At 32.2% G+C, this 20,112-nt stretch overlaps 2 protein-coding genes across 4 annotated transcripts; both read left to right on the plus strand.

The window, feature by feature from the left end:
* Positions 1–7,654: 7,654 nt before the first annotated feature.
* Positions 7,655–13,279, plus strand: LOC118057143 (uncharacterized). Of its 3 annotated transcripts, XM_035069643.2 has the most exons (7): positions 7,655–7,889; positions 7,973–8,045; positions 8,443–8,937; positions 9,596–9,790; positions 10,574–10,603; positions 10,817–11,926; positions 12,540–13,279. In XM_035069643.2, the coding sequence occupies exons 3-7, from the start codon at positions 8,491–8,493 to the stop codon at positions 13,089–13,091; spliced, it is 2,334 nt and encodes a 777-aa protein (XP_034925534.1). In that variant the 5' UTR covers positions 7,655–7,889; positions 7,973–8,045; positions 8,443–8,490; the 3' UTR covers positions 13,092–13,279. The 3 variants fall into 3 exon arrangements, with proteins under 3 accessions (XP_034925534.1, XP_073261001.1, XP_034925536.1); XM_073404900.1 differs by having other exon boundaries at positions 7,655–8,045; XM_035069645.2 differs by lacking the exon at positions 7,973–8,045.
* A 2,972-nt stretch (positions 13,280–16,251) lies between these two features.
* LOC118057160 (putative F-box protein At1g32420) lies at positions 16,252–17,397 on the plus strand. Its single transcript, XM_035069667.1, has one exon. It carries the CDS (start codon positions 16,252–16,254, stop codon positions 17,395–17,397), a length of 1,146 nt encoding a protein of 381 aa, XP_034925558.1.
* The last annotated feature ends 2,715 nt before the right edge of the window (positions 17,398–20,112 follow it).

The following is a 20,112-nucleotide window of genomic DNA, read 5'->3' on the forward strand; positions in this document are numbered from 1 at the left end:
ATTATTTTCTAATAATTCCTTAACAATTACCAGGCAGGATTTTCAAGTTGTACCATCGGTATGATCCTTCTAATTGCCAATAAATTTTCTGAGTGACCTGTGTTAGTTGTCTTCATGGGTTGCTACCAGTCAAAGAGATCTAAACAGACACCAGGGGATGATGAGCTGGCTGTTCTTGTTTCTGAAATGCCTTTTGAGTGCATTATCAACAAGATGATTCATGCAAACTCCTGGCTGAAGTTGCCTCTGCTTACTTCCAAGATATACTTCAATGGATATTCCAGTTATTTTTCCACAAGCATTGCTCCTGCATTGTCCCTTGATCAGTGAAATCGAAATAGCCAGATGCGTCCTCAAGGGGCGTGGTGTGATAGTAAGGGCTTTGATATCTGTATAGCAGAACTCGAGTTTAAGTCAGGGCGTGCATTTCTTATAAAAGCTTAGAATAGCCGGGGTTTTACTCGCTCATCTGAATCCACAAAATACGCTTTCCAGGGGATAAGGTTTTCTCGAATCCAAAAAAAAAAAAAGATTTAGCCAGATGCACTTTCACATGTCTTATCAGTATGTCCTGCTAAAATCATCATTTTGTATAATGTTTAAAACAACTATTAATTTATGTAAGATTAGCTATTGGAATGTGAAATATAGCTTTAGTTGATTGCAGTTACTCTTTAAGAAACTAAGCTGTTCAGTCATTGATAATGTCTGCTTTTTTCTCATGTTAAAGAACTTCAGCTTGCCACTCCTCAGAAACAAGAAGAAGAAACTATTTGCAAAAAGGGTATGAAAGCAGAATGCCGACCGTTTTTATAATGCTGAGAAATTCAACTTTCCTTGGCACAGAAAAATCACAGGTAGTGCTGCATCTTTTCAGCTTTTAAGTTTTATCTCATTAATGGGTTTTAGATATTTATGCTGCTAGAGATTCTTGCTCGAACCCAAAAACTTGAAACTATCATGAGAGTCTAAGATGTAGTTCATATGTTATTCTCTAACAGCAGCACCTACTTGAAGAGAAAGAGGAAGATGACAGATAGATTTGTGCAGCAGAATTTAGTTGATTGGATCAACTAGATCATGAATTAACCTATTATATTATTTGAATTTATACAAGTCAATATTTGTAATAATTTAAAAAAAAATACTTTGTTCAGGCTAAGTTCAAGGTTGATAAATTAACCGATCAAGCTAAACACTAGTCAACAAATTGATCTATCAAGTTAAATTTAATAGCATTCTACAATTTAGACAGGTCATATACCATCAAACCAATCCCATAAGAAATTATTGGATCCCTTAACAGGGCAGAGACAAGGGAAGGCTAGTAGGGATCCCGGCCCTTTCAAGGAAAACAAATTTCCAGCTCTTTTTAAGTTTATTTTTAGTATTCTTATAAAATATAACACAAAATCACAGCATTTTACCCTTCTTAATTTTATTTTTTTAATTCCGTTCCTGTCCCTCAAGGTGCAGGGACTAAAATGTTGTGGGGAACTCTGTTACTTGTATATTATAATAAAAGCTAAAACATATAAGAAAGTATTATAATTTTTCTCGTAAAACATTACAAATTGTTATATTATTTTTTATTATAATTTTTTCCTTGAATATATGGTTTTTTTTGTTATAATTTTTTTAAAAAATTATTTTTATTAATTAAAATTTTTAATATTAAGATAATTGAGAATTTGCTGGATTTTGTATCAAAATCTTGAGATGGGTTAAAAAAGAGTTCAAAAACATGTTTTAGTTTTCTACTCGAGCAATTGGACTGAATTTGCATCTAGCTTGAAGCTTGGCCCTAGTCTTAACAGGGCTTCCATAGCCATAGTTGGTGGGTGTAGGAAAGTAGGAAACTCCTGTCCATCCCTTTGAATACCTGAGCCTAGTTCTTGGAACTAACTCTCGAACTTGTCTATGATAGGACTTAGGAGCATATAATTTTATTTTATTTTTTTTAGAAAAAAAATAGGAGCACAGCATTAAAACGCAGTTATGTGTCGAATCTCAGCCTGTCTGTGGTTAATAATCCGCTACGTGTGATGTGATAGAGGTGAGGGTGACTACAATAATTATTATTACATAAAAGTAATGGTCATTAGTAATTTAAGAAATTCAATATTTTATTGCTAATACTTTACATTTATTTTTTCCTAATGTGTGTTTTAATGTTTTTGGTTAAAATCCTCATATAATACATCTAGTTGTCTATTACATTATACCATAAATAGCAAGTAATAGTTAGATGGATCGCTGCGAATCGATTTATAAAAAATATAAATAATTATAATAATAGAAATCAAAAGTTAGGTTTGTGAATGTTTTAATATTTAAATTATATTTGATAACCTATCAAATTCAGGTATTTTGGATATAGAAAATATATCAAACCCACGTTATTATGGATTTAGCTAACCGTCACATCCAGACATCTTGAGTAATTTATAGACATAAAAAATACTCCATCACTCATAACCTACATGATATTTACAATAAAACCATAAGGAAACGATGAAAACATCCTTGCATGTAACCTTGTTTTTTTATTTAAACTCAAGGGTAATTTTTGTATTTGACATGTTTCAATAAAAGAAAACAAGAGAAGCTCCTCAACATATGCATATTTTTTCCTTCTCAGTGACATGGTTTTATCTTCACTGTTTATTTTTTTCTTTATTGGCCATTTTTTCTAGACAAAAATATATGTTGGTGAGCCTATAAACGCCGATGTAAACACTGATTGTCAAACAATTCATCGACCCAACACAACAGGTTAGTCAATGACTCGTAGATCTGGAAACTAGTTTGAGTTGGTTTCTAAATTAAACAGGATAGAAGTTGACATAGTCAAACTTGATCGATCAATTTTTGATATGATCAAAACTCAATTTGATTTTGCTGAAAAAATTTAAAACAATATGTTTTATTTTAAAAAAGTTCTTGAAACTATATATATTTTAATTAAATTAGGTTAACCTCATTTCGTAACATAAGCCTTGAATCTGGAATATGTTTAATAACGATATAATATACAATAAATGGTTTACCTAGTTAATTATGGAAATCGAGTCCTCCTTAAGTTAGCTGATCCCTAAAATTGGAACAAAATGCAGGAACAATAGATGTGTCCAAACAACAACAAAATGAGGGAACAAAAAAAAAACGACTGTTAATAGCTGAGTTGATATTAGGAGAAGAAGGATTGTGACTGTAGTTATGGTTTTTTTAAAAAATATATATTTAAAAATATATTAAAATAATATTTTTTATTTTTTAAAAATTTATATTTACATTTATCTGTTAAAAAATTTTAAAAAAAATATGATTGAAAAAAAAAAAAAAAAAAAAACCCGAATTCAAACTAGGGATAAAACGAACCAACACAACGAGACAGAGGGGGACATTGCCGACTATAGAAAGGCAAGCAGCTCCCTCACAATCTTGTGACCTACGTTGGATTTCATCTGTCGGGACTGAAGAAGATGATCAAGAATGGAAGCGAAAAGCAGACAGACACCTACACGTCATTTTCTTGCTGGAAATTAATGATTCTTTGTCCCCCATACGGTCCATGCCCATGGCTACAGATTCTATACATGGGGTTGCCTCCACGATCATAGCATACATGCCTATGGGTAATTAAAGGCAAAAGAAGCACTTGACCCGGGTTTGATTATCTTTATGCATGTCTATCATCCCTGCAGTGCTTTACCTGTCCACTGAGTTTACAGGGTGTTCAGTTAGCCTGGAGATTAGCCGTGGTGCACGTAAGCTGACCCGGACACCCCGAGTTATCAAAAACAAAAATAATGATAAAATAAAATAGACCCGGACATCCTGCGCGTAAGCTGGCAGGGTGTTCAGCATAAGTTGGCCCGGAAATCTTTTAATCCTCTTTGTGCATTCTTGTTACCCCTACGGTGTCTTAACTATCCACTAGACTTGTGGGGTGTTCAATGGACCCAGAGATTAGTCATGGTGCATGTAAACTGACCCGGACACCCCAAGTTATCAAGAGCAAAAATAATAATAATATTAAATTAAATTAAAGGACAAAGAATCTTGATTATTATATTTTTGTGCTCAATTATGAAGTATCCAATGATCAAAACTTACATCAAATATCATTTCATTTTTTTTTATTGAATTCTTTAATGTTAATTTAGTTAGGTTTGAATAAGCTAACTAGATTGTAATTGATTTATGAGCCGACAAACAATCTAAATTGAAATCAAACTTAAATTTAATTATAAATTACAAGTTTTTCATATTAATTCACATAGTTTTTATTATCGGTTGAGTGTAATACTTTTTATATGAATTATTATACTTGATCCATGAGTCAACAAGCAATTTAAATTGAAATTAAATCTAAATTTAATTATAAAGTATAAGTTTCTCATATTAATTTACATGGTTTTCATTATCGGTTGAGTGTAATACTTTTCATATGAATATTTTTTTAAGTCAATTCCAAAGTCTTTATCATCAACCAAATTATGCCAACCATTTACATAATCTATGCATGGTCATGCTTTCCCACTCTCATAGTCTATTTATTTATCTTTAGGGTGTTTTGTGTTTTGGTTAGCATCATGGAATGAAGAAAAAAATATATAGAAATAATATAAATATATTTGACAGAGATAAAAATATAAAAAATTAATTTATTTGCATAGAAATTTTAAAATCAATTTATATTAATTTAAAATATATCTTTATTTTATTATACTCAAGTATCTTTATTTTTTTTTATTCTAAAATTGTTATGCAATAAATTATGTTATTGCCATAAATAATAAATAAGCAACAAGACAAGATCGTACATGGTGGGTCCAAGAACCTAAAATCAAGCATTAAAAGATGGGACCTGGCAACCCTTCATTGGCCAATTCAAGATACACTCACCTTGAAATCGCATCGAAGGATTTGATTGAAGATTTAATACCAATGGAGGTCCTAATCTACACCATTACGCAACAAAAAGAGCTCCATGGCTTTTAAGAAAAATACACGTGGAGCATGGACAGTGAACCAGCGCTTTTCACTTTGGTTGTAGGTCTGTCTATTTTTGTCGTGTCTTTATTTCTTTTCCTTTTATAAACCTTAATTTTGGTCCGTAAGTTATTGTCCAGTTCCCAAATTCGTCCTAATACAAGACATTTTCTCAAATCGATCCTTCTCTATCCATACCCGTTAATATTTCCGTTTAATGTGAATATTTTGTAAAATAGGTGAACGGGAAATGTTTTCTAATCAAAAGAAAGTGTTTTAATTTCTAAAAATTGTGGAAATATTTCACATTTCCAGTAAATAAATAGAAATTATTTATTTAGGGTTACATTTTTTTTCTTTTTTGTCACCTGTGAGACATTTTTTAGAATAAAACTCTTTTCGCCTAAATTACCTAAATTCTATCGCATTTGGTTCTCACGCGCTTGTATCTCGCGTTAGAAAACCCACGGACATTCATTATAGGATTTTGTTTAAATCTCTGCAGCTAGAACACCGTAATTGGATGTTCTCCCTGGTCAGTGACAGGCAAGGTGTTCAACTTAAATTATGTTTTTTATAAGTTTTTTTTCAACTGTTTTTTAAATGAAAAACAATTATGAATAATATTGTATTCTTATTTTATACACAAAATTTTTTAGAAATGAAAAACATTAAAACTATTTTTAATATATGTTTATATTTGATTAGTGTCATAAACTCATTTGTCTTATAAAAAATCCAATATAAAATGTTTTTCTGGATTTATAAATGTTTAGTGTCATTGATTTATTTGCTTTATTAGTAATATAGAATTTTAATTTTTAATTGATAAATTTTCAAGATAATTTTTATACTTAGAATGAAATAAAATTAATATTTTATACTTAGATTATCACATATACAAATGATTGTTGAAAATTACGGTTTCAATTTCTTATGAAAAATCATTCTAATCTTGACATATTTTTTTTATTTTTTGGGTGGAAAAATTATTCTTCATTTTCTATAAATAAACATATTTTCTAATTTTTTATTCAAACAGAAAAATAATTTTATATTACTGAATAAATCATAATTTTATCCCTTTTTTTTTCAATAACTTTAATTTAATTACATATCCAACTTAAAATCAAATGTTTTATTTATAATCAAGTGGATATTGGTTAGCGATTTGGCTCATAGTTAAGCTAAAGGTTTCTTTTCTTTTTTTAATCAGTTTATAAGTTTTTTAGACTAATACCGGTTTACATGTATGTGCTACATTGTATGTTGAGTTTTTTTTTTTAATATAATAAAAAATATCGAGGTACTAGAAAACGAATTAACATTTTTATTAAACTTGAACAAATGAATTAATTTTAAAATCTTCTAATTTGATATTTGTCTAATTTATATTTAAAATTATTAAGTGGAGATATTATATTGTCTATACATGACCTAACTACTTGACCCTATCAAAAACATTTTCATTGATTGATAAAAAAAAATACAAGGATGAGATTGAAAAAAAAAAATTAATATAAAAACCTTCCGACTCAACTTCTTATTTAGCTAGTTTTAAAATTAAATTGTATAAGAATTACTTTGATAGGATCAAATTACTTGGTCAATTTAAAAACAACCTAGTCAATTGTAAAAAAATCTAGAAAAAAATTTAAGAAAAAAAAATGTCAAAACTGGTAGGAAAAAAACCTTTTACTTAACTTTGATTTAAAATTAAATCGTTTGAGGGTCGTTTTGATATGATTTAATCGACTTGACTGATCCAAAAATAACTTAAGAGTTCTCTTAATTAAAAAAAAAAAAGTTAAAATAAAAGGAAGAATTGAAAAAAAAAAAATACAATTAAAAAAGAAAAAAAGGAGTTCATGTGAAACTCTCTCAGCCACTATTTATTTTTTCTACTCTATTTCCTAACAATGGATTGTGTAAATTCATCTGAATTTTTACTTCACCCTAGTTACTTTGTAGTCAATTCATCTTTTTATGTTGATATAATTCATGAATTTACCTTTCCATGAGATTAATGGGGCAAATCATGTTTTATTCATCATTCCAAACATTATTACAATCATTTCTATGCACATAATCTAATAATTCCCCCCACCTTTATCATGATTTACGGAATATATAAGTTATAAATATCAATCTCATCTTGATTTAATAGATTGATTAAATAGTCGAATATATTTAATTTGAACTAATTTTTATTTTAAATTATCTTAAATAATTTTCTAATTAAAATTATATGATTTAATAAACTAATTTATAATTCAGTTGATCTAATCAAAGTCAAGTATAACTTAATTATATAAATTCTAAGAAATAAAAAAAATAAAAAAAAATTATTTTAAATAAAAATAATTGATTCAAGTTAACGCGATAATCTAATAACTCAAATTATTAAATAAAATGAGGAATTTTATAATGTCAAGGTAGTAAATAATAAAATTTCATTAATTTTCTTTTAGATTTATTTAAAAAATAGATAAAATTATGTGAAAAAAAAACTCTAAATAAAAAAATTCTTATTATTTATTATTATTATTTTCTCGGAACACTCATGCTTTGATCACTCACTAAACACAACGCGCTTTCATTAACGCGTGTAATAAACAAAAAATTTAAAACCATGTTTCACCATAATTTATATCCATATCGAGAATTCAACTGAATGGATTTCAGGTTCCAAATTTCCTCAAGAAAAAAGAAGGAATTTCCCTTTCTAATAGATCTCATCTTCTCTGTAACTTAAAAAGAGAGAATCTAATTCCACTAGGAATTCAAGATTCACAATCTAAGTAGTCCTTTGATGTTTCCCAGGAATCAGAATCTTTAAAATCTCTCTTTTGGTTCACTTTCATGGCTGATGAAATCACTTCTCTTTTGAGGTAAATATTATAATTCGATTCCTCTTTTTGAAAAGTTTTTCTTAGCTTAAAAGTTTTGATTTTGATGATGGTGATCGAGGCAGTTTAGTAGCATGTGATTGGATCCACTTGATTGTTGCTCTTGATAGTGAAGTAATCAGTGAAGTTTCTTAGAAGGTAATTGTCATTTGGATTAATGATTTTTATTTGTGTCTTTTAATTATTTTTGTTTTCCTTTCTCTGTTTGTGGCTGCTGAGAAATTCAAGAAAAAATAAGTGGGAAATGAGAAAAAGAATGGAACTTTGATTAATGCTGATTAATTCTAAACTGGGTTTTTCTTTATTTTTCACTTTGATTAGTGAGAAAATGGGGGTAAAGATTAAGAGGTGATGAAGTTTGCTACTTTACAGTTAATGCTGTTTTGTTTGACTAAAAAAGTTTCACCTTTTAATCTCAGTTAATTTGTTTCAGAAACTTGATTTATGTTAGCCAGTTCATTCCTTTTCTTTTAAATTTTGAAGTAACAAAAAAAAATATTTAATTGGTTTTTTGAATTTTTTTTGGGTGGTTTAGGTTCATGCTGCCTTGCCATTTAGTAGATAGGAGTGTAGTTCTTTTGTAATGCAATCAGTTGATGAGAACCAGAGCGAGAACAAGAAATTGAAGCGTTTGAGATCATTAAGTAACAATATGCCTTTGACTGACAACACCACCCCACAAAATGTTGAGGACAGCATTCTTTTTCCTATTGAAGAGATAGTGCAATCACCGTTGCCTGGATATGTGGCGCCAACTTCGATAGGTTTTAGTGCTGATGATAGTTTAGTTACTTGCTTATTTAGTCCTGATCACACCTTGAGTAGGAAGGTTTTTGCTTTTGATCTCAAGAATGGCAAGCAAGAATTGTTTTTTGGTCCCCCTGATGGTGGACTCGATGAGAGTAATATATCAGCGGAAGAGAAGCTGCGGAGGGAGAGGTTGAGAGAACGTGGGCTGGGAGTGACACGGTATGAATGGGTGAAGACAGGCTTGAAGAAGAAAGCAATTATGGTGCCATTGCCTGCAGGGGTTTGTTCGCTCACTTCTTTTACTTATCACTGTATATGATTCCCAGTAATTATTTTTTAAAGTTTAAACAGTTAATGTCACTGTCCGCTTTCTAATCCTTGCAGTTTGGTAGCTGGGAACCTTTTATTTTAATCTGTTTACTGTAAAGTACATTGTACATAGATTTTCCTTTAGGTTTGAATTTTGAAGTAATGGAGAAGTGTTCTAATTGAACTTGTGGAGTTGGTAAATTGTTCTATGATTTTTGAATTCAAGAAAAATAATTTCTTTTATGGGGACCCACTTTGAATCCCTGGGATCACATAACACTGCAATTTCTTATTTCATGGGAAACCTCGTATGATCATATTACTCTCATACTATCAGAATTCTCTTGTTTCTACTTCAAACACATTTGTACTTTTTGCTAGGTTGTCTAATTCATGTTTATATAGTTGCTAGAAGTATCTCTTATGTTACTTTTGAAATATGGTGGAATCGAATGCAGTTAAGTCAGTTCAATTAACTTGATTTTTTAAACTGCATGATAATTTTTAGTGCTTTGTACATATGGATCAGGAGCAATTTGTAAATATAATAGCCTAATATATTTACATGCAAAGCCACAAGTTGAAATCAGTCAGCTCTGATGATGATATTACCTTTTCTGTATTTACAGATTTATTTACAGGAACTCTACTCTCCCAAACCCGAGCTCAAGCTTCCTAGCTCCTCATTATCACCTATTATCGATCCGCATATCTCTCCTGACGGTACCATGCTTGCTTATGTACGGGACAGTGAGCTGCATGTTCTAAATTTCTTGTTCAATGAGTCCAAACAATTAACACATGGTGCTCAGGGAAATACAATGGTAAGTTTCAAATTATTGGTATCTGTTGGAGGTTGGATAATTTATGATTTTATTGATGATGTGCGTTAATTATTGGAACTATGGATCTTGTCCATAGAGTAATATCTGATGTTATGAGCTATCAATATCATTATGATTACATGTATCCATCAGTCTTTATTTACTGAATCATTGATCTATCTAAATCCTATTGATTAACCTCTCTTCAACTGTTTGTGGCATATATTTGATACTAATTACACAATAATTATCACTCATTGTACCCTATGAATTTGAATTTCAAACATGTAGGATCTGCTCCATGCATTTTCCCCTACATCACTATCTAGTGCTGTATCCGCCACTAAACCATTGTTAATTAACTCCTTTCTTTCCAATTTGACCCATCAGATATTGGGACAGAATAGAAACTGTCAGTTTTCTGAGTATTGGTTTGCTTGACTTTCTCTCTACAGCAGAATTAAAAATGCTCAGGAATTGAGAGAGTTTTAATTGTACTCTTTTTACCCGGCTTTGTTCATAGATTTCCGCTTACCCAAAATCATCTATTTTAAATGCTACATTTATGGTGTATTATTTTGACAGCTTTTTATCATGCTCAAACTCAAAACAGGGCCACCATCATAAGCTAGAAATGTTGATAAGTTAACCAGTGAAATAATACAATAATATTTGGTTTTGGTAATCGATAATTATTTGATTGTTTTATTTTTATTTGTTCTGCATCATTTTTCTGAACTGAATATGACATTGTTTTTTTTTTTTTTTTTTTTTACTTCACAGACTCATGGCATTGCTGAATATATAGCTCAGGTGAGAACTTCATCCTTACTCTTGGCATGTCATCTCCACACATGTTAACTTAGACACTGCTGGTTTGCAAATACTTTTACTTTTCAGCAGAACTTAAATTACTTATTTTCAGTTGCGAGGTTGATTTTACAATGGTATTGGAATATGTGGGTTCTATTTCTAAGTGAATACAATTGAACTTTTTACCTGAGGTTTTTAATTTATTGATTGCAGGAGGAAATGGACCGGAAGAATGGTTACTGGTGGTCACTTGACAGCCAATTTATTGCATTTACACAAGTTGATTCATCTGAGATACCTCTTTTTAGAATTATGCACCAAGGAAAAAGCTCTGTTGGTTCAGAAGCACAGGAAGACCATCCTTATCCCTTTGCAGGAGCTTCAAATGTCAAAGTTCACCTCGGGGTAGTTTCTGTTCATGGTGGTTCTGTGACTTGGTTGGATCTTCTCTGTGGAGGAACAGAAAAACCAGATAACGAGGATGAATATTTGGCCAGAGTCAATTGGATGCATGGAAATATTCTCATAGCTCAAGTTTTGAACAGGTCTCATTCAAAATTAAAACTTATTAAGTTTGATATCAAGGCGGGGAAAAAAGAAGTCATATATGTGGAAGAACAATTGCCATGGATTAATTTACATGACTGCTTCACTCCCCTGGACAAAGGAATCACTAAATATTCTGAAGGATTCATTTGGGCGAGTGAAAAGACAGGATTTAGACATTTGTATCTGCATGATGCAAATGGGACATGCTTAGGACCAATTACTGAAGGTGACTGGATGGTTGAGCAAATTGCTGGTGTAAATGAGGCTGCGGGAATGATATATTTTACTGCAACTCGAGATGGACCATTGGAATCGCATCTTTATCGTGCTAAACTGTTCCCAGATGAAAAAAATGCCTTGCAGGCTCCAGTGAGATTAACAAATGGTAAGGGGAAACACTCGGTTGTGCTTGATCACCACTTGCAGAATTTTGTTGATATCCACGATTCCCTCGATTGTCCCCCTAGAGTTTCGCTCTGCTCCTTGATCGATGGAAGAGAAATTATGCCTCTGTTTGAACAGGCTTTCACCATTCCAAGATTTAAAAGGCTGGAACTTGAGCCTCCAAAGATAGTTCAGATACAGGCAAACGATGGGACCATATTGTATGGGGCTTTATATGAGCCTGACCCAACTAGATTTGGACCGCCACCATACAAAACCTTGATCAGTGTGTATGGTGGCCCCAGTGTACAGTATGTATGTGATTCTTGGATAAGTACAGTTGACATGAGAGCACAATATCTTCGGAGCAAAGGCATCTTAGTGTGGAAGGTTAGTGTTTTAAACATAGATGTATTGGCTATGTACTTGATTTGATTTTGATTTTATTGTTTTTGGCTCCTCATCTAGTGAGACCAATTAGAATATTTGTTACTTTCTTACCTAAAATCACATAAATGGTTCAATTCTGCTGTTTGTATCCATAGAGAGTTGCCTGTTCGAATCCCCAGCGTAAGCATGCTCCCAATTTGTAATATTTTCTGCTCGTTTTGCTGAATGGAAGCTCACATTTTTGTAATGCATGTGCTTAAGATAGATGCTACTTAGATGTTGAATTCATTCAGTCACCAAAATTTAGGAGATGGAATGTTGTCAAATCTGAAACTGGTGGTGGTTAATGTTTCAATATTCATGCACAGAAACTTAACAAGTCTGGAAGTTGAGCTTGAAAAAGACTGGGAACTGTCATTTTATTGGTGTAGATGCTTGTTAACTTGGAGACATCTCGTAGGTCAACATCTTACAACCACTAGCTTATAGATTAGTTGCTTAATGGGTGATAACAAAAACAAAAAAAGTTTATGCCTATACATTAACATCTTAAATATTTCTTAAGTGAAGAAAGTTTGTTACCTGAATTGTCTCTTTCTTTCACCCTTGACAGTTGGATAACAGAGGAAGTGCTCGTCGTGGGCTAAAGTTTGAAGGTGCTCTGAAAGGAAATCCCGGCCGCTTTGATGCCGAGGATCAGCTCGCTGGAGCTGAATGGCTCATTAAACAAGGACTGGCAAAAGCTGGTCATATTGGGTTGTATGGATGGAGTTATGGGGGATATATGTCAGCTATGATCTTGGCAAGGTTCCCTGATGTCTTCCGTTGTGCAGTCTCTGGTGCGCCTGTAACCTCCTGGGATGGATATGACACATTCTATACTGAGAAATACATGGGATTGCCTTATGAGAATCCAACAGGTTATGAGTACGGCTCTGTGATGCATCATGTGCACAAGTTAAAAGGGAGGTTGTTACTGGTGCATGGGATGATTGATGAAAATGTGCATTTTAGACACACTGCAAGGCTTGTAAATGCACTCGTGGCAGCTGGAAAACCCTATGAACTATTGATTTTTCCAGACGAACGACACATGCCCCGTCGGCAAACAGACCGAATTTACATGGAAGAGAGAATTTGGGAGTTCTTCGAGAGAAATCTGTGAAGTAATTTTTGTTTATAGATTCATGTTGTCGCAGAGAAAATTCTGCATCTTTTTTCTTCAATATTTCTTGCATATCATAAAATCAAGGGGTCCTTCCCTTTTCAACATCAACTTTCACTGCATTATGTTTTGATATTGCCATCTGTACTGTGCATTTTCTTTTTATTCAATGAGCCTCGTTTCAAATTGATTACTATCTGCATATTCAGCTGCCTTGAAGTCATGGATAGCAATATCTGCATAAAATTCGAGCCCTTTGTTCTCCTTCGTGCAAAGAAGCAACACATTAGCTCCAGTGATACAAGGAGACCGAATAATCTATTAACGTTGAATATTCTTAGCTTGTACAAAAATCGAAAGAGAAATTAAGTTCTTATTGTACGAAAAATGGATGGCTCGGCCTTTCTTCACTGCGGCAGCCTCTGAAACACGGATTTTCAACAACAGATTAATAAATCTAGAAATTAAGGGGACACATCCAAAGTCGAACAGGCAAGCCCAGATGCTAGCCTGTGTCTACCAGGCAGATATTGGACCAGTTCGGCTACTTGGTAGCGTTGGCCATGTTTTCTGCTGTTTTATTTTACAAACTATTTAGTTAATTAATAAACATTTGTTACTATTCATGAATCCCACAATTTATTGCATTTGAAATGCAAAAAAAAAAAAAAAAAACAGCTAGAAGCTGCTTCCTGCATGGCAAAATGCTCAACCGTGCTCCACTATTTAGTGAACAGTGGAACATGATTTCACTGTTCACGTGAACAGTTTTTTTTTTAAAAAAACCATTGCAGTTAATTGATTTTACTCGCATTGATCACGTGAATATGAACAACAATATTTTTTTTTTAAATTAGTTTAAGGTAAATTAAATTTACTCGTACTGTAATCTTAACTTTATTCTTGATAATATTTTACTTAATTTTTCTTGTCGAATGAATTTTGTACGTAATGGGATTGTAGATAGTTTTTTGTTAAAGTAATTTTTTTTTTAATATAAAATATGATTTATTTCATCATGTAATAGTAATAGTTAAATCCACAATATTTAAATTAAAAACCATCAATATTAATATATATTTTTTAAAAATTATTTTATAACTTTTAATTTCAAAAGCATTCTTAATCAAACACATTAAACTATTTTTTCTTCAACTTCAATTTCAACCACAGTTTTAATCAAATATCTATTTTTTCAAACCAACCTCAAAGTACTTTTTAAAAAACAATTTTTTTCAAATCACAACTATAACAACTAACATAATACCAAACACACTCTATTATTTCAGATACAGTGAAATAGCAAAACTCAAATTTTCACAGCTTTGTCCCGGGATAGTGTATTTTAAGCATCTTCATGGATATGAAGATCCAAGCAATTGCTCGCCCAATTCCACAAGTCCCCCGAAGCCCTTCTCATCTCTACTGTTTCCAACCGTTGGTCCAACACCGTATCATTGCTCCTGCAGACAGAAGCAGAAACGTTTCCCCTTCGTTGTGTAAACACGCCACGATCCATCAAGGGTTCTGCTCCTGCATTTCAAAGAAATTTGATGAGGAATCCATTAATTCGATCGGGACATGTAATCAATTCCACTATAGGTTCTCGCGGCGGATTGCATTGCTTTAAACTTGATCGTCGTCTCTGCTGCGATACAGAGTATGTTTTGTGGATCCTGCTACTAGAGAGTTCAGCTACGTCAGCTGGCTATGGACATTCATTCTGAAGCGTTTGGCTATAACAGTAAGATAAAGGCTTCTTTTCCTTGCAATTGATACAGGATCCAAGTGCTTAATTGTTTTCTATTTTTTTATTATTATTAACAAATAACGTATAAATGTAAGATGCTGCAACATCATTGACAGTTCAAAGACGAATCCATTTTTAGAAATCATTAAATTAATCCCATCATCATTATTATTATGATATATTATAATTTTCTTGAAATATAAAAATTTAATAACTGTTTGTGGTATATATCTCTCATTCATCCTCAAATAAATTCTTCGTTTTGGTTCTTAATAAAGGAAGGATCTTATGTTGCCTTGAGTGGCACGCTAATCCTTTGAATCCTACCAGTGATCAGATATGGCGAAAATCAGGTTTGTACTCTCCTAATGATCAGTGTTTCGATGTCACTGGGATTAAGGACTGGCTTGTTTTGTATTGCGGTACTTGAAACTGTGTTTGATTTGAAAAATATTAAATTAATATTATTTTGGAGTGTTTTAATAAATTTAATGTGTTAACTTCAAAAAATAAAAAAAATCATTCTAATATATTTTAAAATAAAAAATAAAAAATAAAAAACTATGTATCCTGAATAAAAAAACACAAATTTACTTATCCTAATATACCCTTTTTTTGATTTGTGGGCTATGAATGAGGTTGGAAGCTATTTGTTTGGGATAGTGGTTGTGGTTATTTTTAAAATATTTTTTATTTAAAAATATATTAAAATAATATTAATTTTTTTTTTTTAAAATTATTTTTGATATCAACGTATCAAAATTATCTGAAAAACATCCAAAAAATATTAATTTGAAGTAAAGAAAAAAATAAAAATTTCTTAAAATTTTTTGAAAAGGCTTTTGAAATATAAAAAATAAACATGGACAAATCTGTTTGCTCTGCTACAAATGATGAAGATTACCAGGTTGGTTTTTTAAGTTTTTTAGTGCATGAATCGGTTTATCAAATTACTTATAATATTTTCTAAATGTTTTGAATTAAAATTTAGTTAAAAAAATCGGTTTTCAAGTCAAAGAAACTTCTACCTCGATTTGTTATTTCTTAATTCTTAATACCTAGCATAGAATGACAGTAGGACGACTAGCTTACATCAAAATATAAACTGATAAACTCAATAAATAGCTTGAAGGAAAAAAAGAAATATTATTTTTGAGATTCATTTAAGGAGAAAATAAATGCATGAACAAGGCGGTTATAAATCTTAAAGGGTTAGTCGTCTGGCGATTAGAATCACTAAAAAAAAAAAAAAAAGATAGCTCCAAATCCCGAAGATTTGTCTACAAAATCATTAAAATATATTAAAATCCTGCTTTTAATCCGGCTTCTCTATTTAAAAACCCTAGGCCTCTTGCCCTCCCTATATTTTCCCCTTGAGCGATTGTTCCCACCGGCTCTAACTCCAAAACCATGGCGGCTAGCATCTGCTCCTCCTTCAACAATGACATTGTCATAGATATTCTTGCCAGGCTACCGGTCAAAACCCTCCTTCGTTTCAAATCTGTTTCTAAACCCATGCTCTCCGTCATCACCAACCCTAGATTTATCACCTACCATCTACACCAATCCACCAAAAACTCCTCCCTCGTATTTCATTGTTCCCACGATGAGTTCCCCGTATCAATGCTCTACTACACTGAACCCACCACTCTCCGTGTCGTGCATATACCACCATCTATGACGGATCGTTCTCTCAAACCACGTATACGTATTAAGGGTTCCTGTGGCGGTTTGCTATTCATGGAAATCTATTATGGTTGCTGCATGTTTCATTATGGTTTGTGGAATCCTGCCACCAGACAGTTCAAGAAAGTTACAGGGCCCCAGCAGTGTATAAATCTTCTTGCTGAAGGGTTTGGCTATGGCAGCAAGATTAATGACTATAAGTTAGTCAGAATTGGGTATTTCTTGCACCCTCGCACCCTAAGAACGCGTTACGATCGAAGGCGAATGGATTCTGTTGTTCGAGCTTTGGTGTTCTCTTGGAAAACAGAATCTTGGAGAACAGTTGAAGATGTTGCGCTGCTTGGCGGTCGCTTTAGCGATGCTGTTGCCTTGAAGAGTGACTTGTATTGGAAGGTAAGTGGAGTAGAAAATTTGGCCAACGAAGGAGTCCTCGCATTTGATTCTGACACTGATATGTTTAGAAGGATAGAGCTTCCGAGTTTGAATCAATCGATTCCGAGCTACTCGATGACCATCACTGGATTCAAGGATTCTCTCGGACTCTTTGTATTTCTCGAATCTAGTTCAAACTCAGCTTTTGATCTATGGGTGCTGAATGAGAGCAGAATTGGCGGTGATTATATCAAGAGCTGGAGTAAGTTGCTTACTGTTGGTCCAATGTCAAGAATTGGATGGCCAATATTGGCATGGAGAGGCAAAATAATCCTGAAGAGTCCGAATGATGAAAAAGACGGTTTTTTCTTGTATGATCCAATTACCCGAGAAGCCATTGATGTTCCAATATCAAGTTCTGGAGTTTATGATAATGCGGAGACTCTAGCTTCAGTTGATGGAACATCCAATCTTTTGCTGGAGGATGCTCCTCTCTGAGTTTGTGATGCAGATTACAATATTTTGTGATGCAGTTTCTTCCTGTAAGGGGAAGGTAAGTCAAGGTTCTGGCCTTGCATGCATCAACGCTAAGGTATCTCTCTTTTTCTATTTTTTCCCTAGAAAGAAAAACTCTCCATCTTTAGAGATTAATTCTGCTGATATCTGTGCTTTGTGGAAATTGATAATTCCACTTGGAACTCGTAGCCAATGTGATGGATTCTGCACTATTTTCTTGGTTAGCTAAAGTACTTTTAAATCTTAAATTTCAACTAGAATGTTTTTCTCTCAATAAAAGTCATTTTTTAATGAGTTTATATGTGTGTGAATTGAGACACCGTCCACTGTCATGATGAACTCTTGACACGTACGCAAGCAATAATTTTGAGATTTTACCTAATGATAGCATGACTTGCCCTTATAAAAAAAGAAATTTAATATTTTTCCAAAAATAAGATATTTAAATATGGAATAAATGATTATAACAATATTATTTCATTTAGAAACAGAATTAAGCCTAATTAAACAAATTAAAAATAGCTAATAACGGAATTAGGGAAATTTTTTTACCTTATTCCTTTCGAACTAGAAGGAAAAAATAAAAAACAAAATCATCTTAATCAACCCTTTAATCTTTATATATATATATAAAGAAACTTGAAGTCGGTTCCTCATTAGCTAGGTCGGCAAATATAGCATTTATAAAATCTTAGTTGAGCCCTAGGGCATCATCCATAAATTCTGGCCCTTCAAGCCTACATCTATTGCCTCCTCTTTCCCATGAAATCCTCTGGAAATCAATCCTAGCAAACGCCATGGAAAAAGGAAATAGTAATGGTTGTCCATTATCTCTTGCCGTAAGATACGTAAATTTATATATATACGATCGCATTCTCTCAAGATTGCCTGTCAAGTCCTCAATCGGATTCGAGTCTGTATCCAGACACTGGCTTTCTCTCATCACGAACCCTAAATTTATAATCACCCATCAAGACCTTTCCAACAAACGCCCCTCTCTTTTATTCACTGAATCCCACAAGAATCTATCCCCTCGAATATCGTTTCTCCGCCACACAGAAACTATAACTTCCCATCCTGCTCGAATTCCACGATGCATGAAGGACACAGTGCTGCATTCAGAGAAAAAATTACTTGACAAATCCATAGCAGGTTCTTGTGGCGGTTTGATTTGTATAAAACTTTTATGCTACAAGGACTTGGAGTATGCGCTGTGGAATCCTGCATGCTACCAGACGGATCAAGCGAATCAAATTGCCCCAACACAGGCGCGTGCGTATTTTGTCAGAAGGGTTTGGGTGTAGTAGTGAGATAAATGATTATAAGACGGTGAGAATTGGTCTTTTCTATCGTTTTCCGAGTTCTGATTCTGATGATGATTCTGGTGATAGGAGGGAACGAAGGAGGCTGGATCCTGTTATTCGAACTCTAGTGTTCTATTGGAGAACATATTCCTGGAGAGTAGTTGAGGATTGGGGGATGGGTTAGTAATTTAGTCTTAAAATCTAACATATATAAATATTATGTTATTTAGTGTTTGAAATAATGATTAATTACTATATTTATATACTTAGATTTCTTCTTTTTAGACTAAGAAAACTTAAAACTTATAATAAAAATTTAAATACATGCAAAAACATTTTCAATTTGAAAGATTTAAAGACCCTCTAATGATAAAATTAATATATTTATGAGAAAAACAATAAATGATTTAAAAAAACTTTAAAATCAAGAAAAAAAAATATTTGTTCTTGAGTTTTAAAAATGATTAATACTCTAAAATCTATATAAGTTTATATTAAAAGATAAAAAATTCTAAACCTTTACATGAATGATTCAGAGGTATCCATGACATCAATGAGGGGCAAATATCTCATACATATGATTAATGAGATAATAAATATGATAAGTCTCTTAATAAATTTTGCATACATTTAAGAGTATTGAAAATTCGTTATATCAAATATGAATGACTCACATAATTATCTTAGATTGAAAGGCATGACGGTTTATCATGTCTTCAATATTTTTAATTTAAAGTATCGTCTAGGATCAAGTATATACCATTAAAATTTGATAATGGTTGAATCCAAATGCTTTGGTTAGTCATATTTGACTGATTGCTATGTCTAGATAGGTTCTTTAGGTCTGACAAGTTTGCAAGATCTATTTTACCATAAACTTGGCTAATTGTCAAGCATAAATCATTTGGGTCCGATGTGTTTTTCAAATCTACACTACTTTTTAGATCTGAAATGTTTGTCAAAACTTTTTTGTTTTAAAATTTTTTCTATTTATAAAGAATCTATAACAAAAAATATTTAATCAATAGTATGCAATATTCTTTTAGCAATCAAGTGTCTTTGAAGGGTGATATTTATTGGATGACATGGAATTTAATTCTAGTCTAGGCAGAAGGTTGATAAGAAGTTTATCCTTGTGTTTAACTTATAAACCAAACAAAACCATATTATTATTATTATTATTATTATAGCTGTTTATATTGGAAAAAAAAGAAGAGCAAACGCTTGCTTCTTATGCTAATTGCTTAACATGCTAGTTAATTCACCATCTTCCCTTTTTTTATAAAGTAATCATTAATAGTTACCAAGTAATCTAAAATTCCCCACCTTAGAGCAAACCATTTAATCTCTAATGCCCCATTAATTTCTTAATTAGCAGTTATAATTAGTGCAT

The sequence above is a fragment of the Populus alba genome, chromosome 15, assembly GCF_005239225.2.
Source record: "Populus alba chromosome 15, ASM523922v2, whole genome shotgun sequence".
Lineage (NCBI taxonomy): Eukaryota > Viridiplantae > Streptophyta > Magnoliopsida > Malpighiales > Salicaceae > Populus > Populus alba.

What these genes read in the sequence shown, in the direction of transcription:
- LOC118057143 (XM_073404900.1), top strand. Translation starts at nt 8,491, where the DNA reads ATGCAATCAGTTGATGAGAACCAGAGCGAGAACAAGAAATTGAAGCGT. An exon ending in TGGTGCCATTGCCTGCAGGG is followed by an intron (nt 8,938 to 9,595) that starts GTTTGTTCGCTC and finishes CTGTATTTACAG; the next exon opens with ATTTATTTACAGGAACTCTA. An exon ending in AAGGCATCTTAGTGTGGAAG is followed by an intron (nt 11,927 to 12,539) that starts GTTAGTGTTTTA and finishes CACCCTTGACAG; the next exon opens with TTGGATAACAGAGGAAGTGC.
- LOC118057160 (XM_035069667.1), top strand. Translation starts at nt 16,252, where the DNA reads ATGGCGGCTAGCATCTGCTCCTCCTTCAACAATGACATTGTCATAGAT.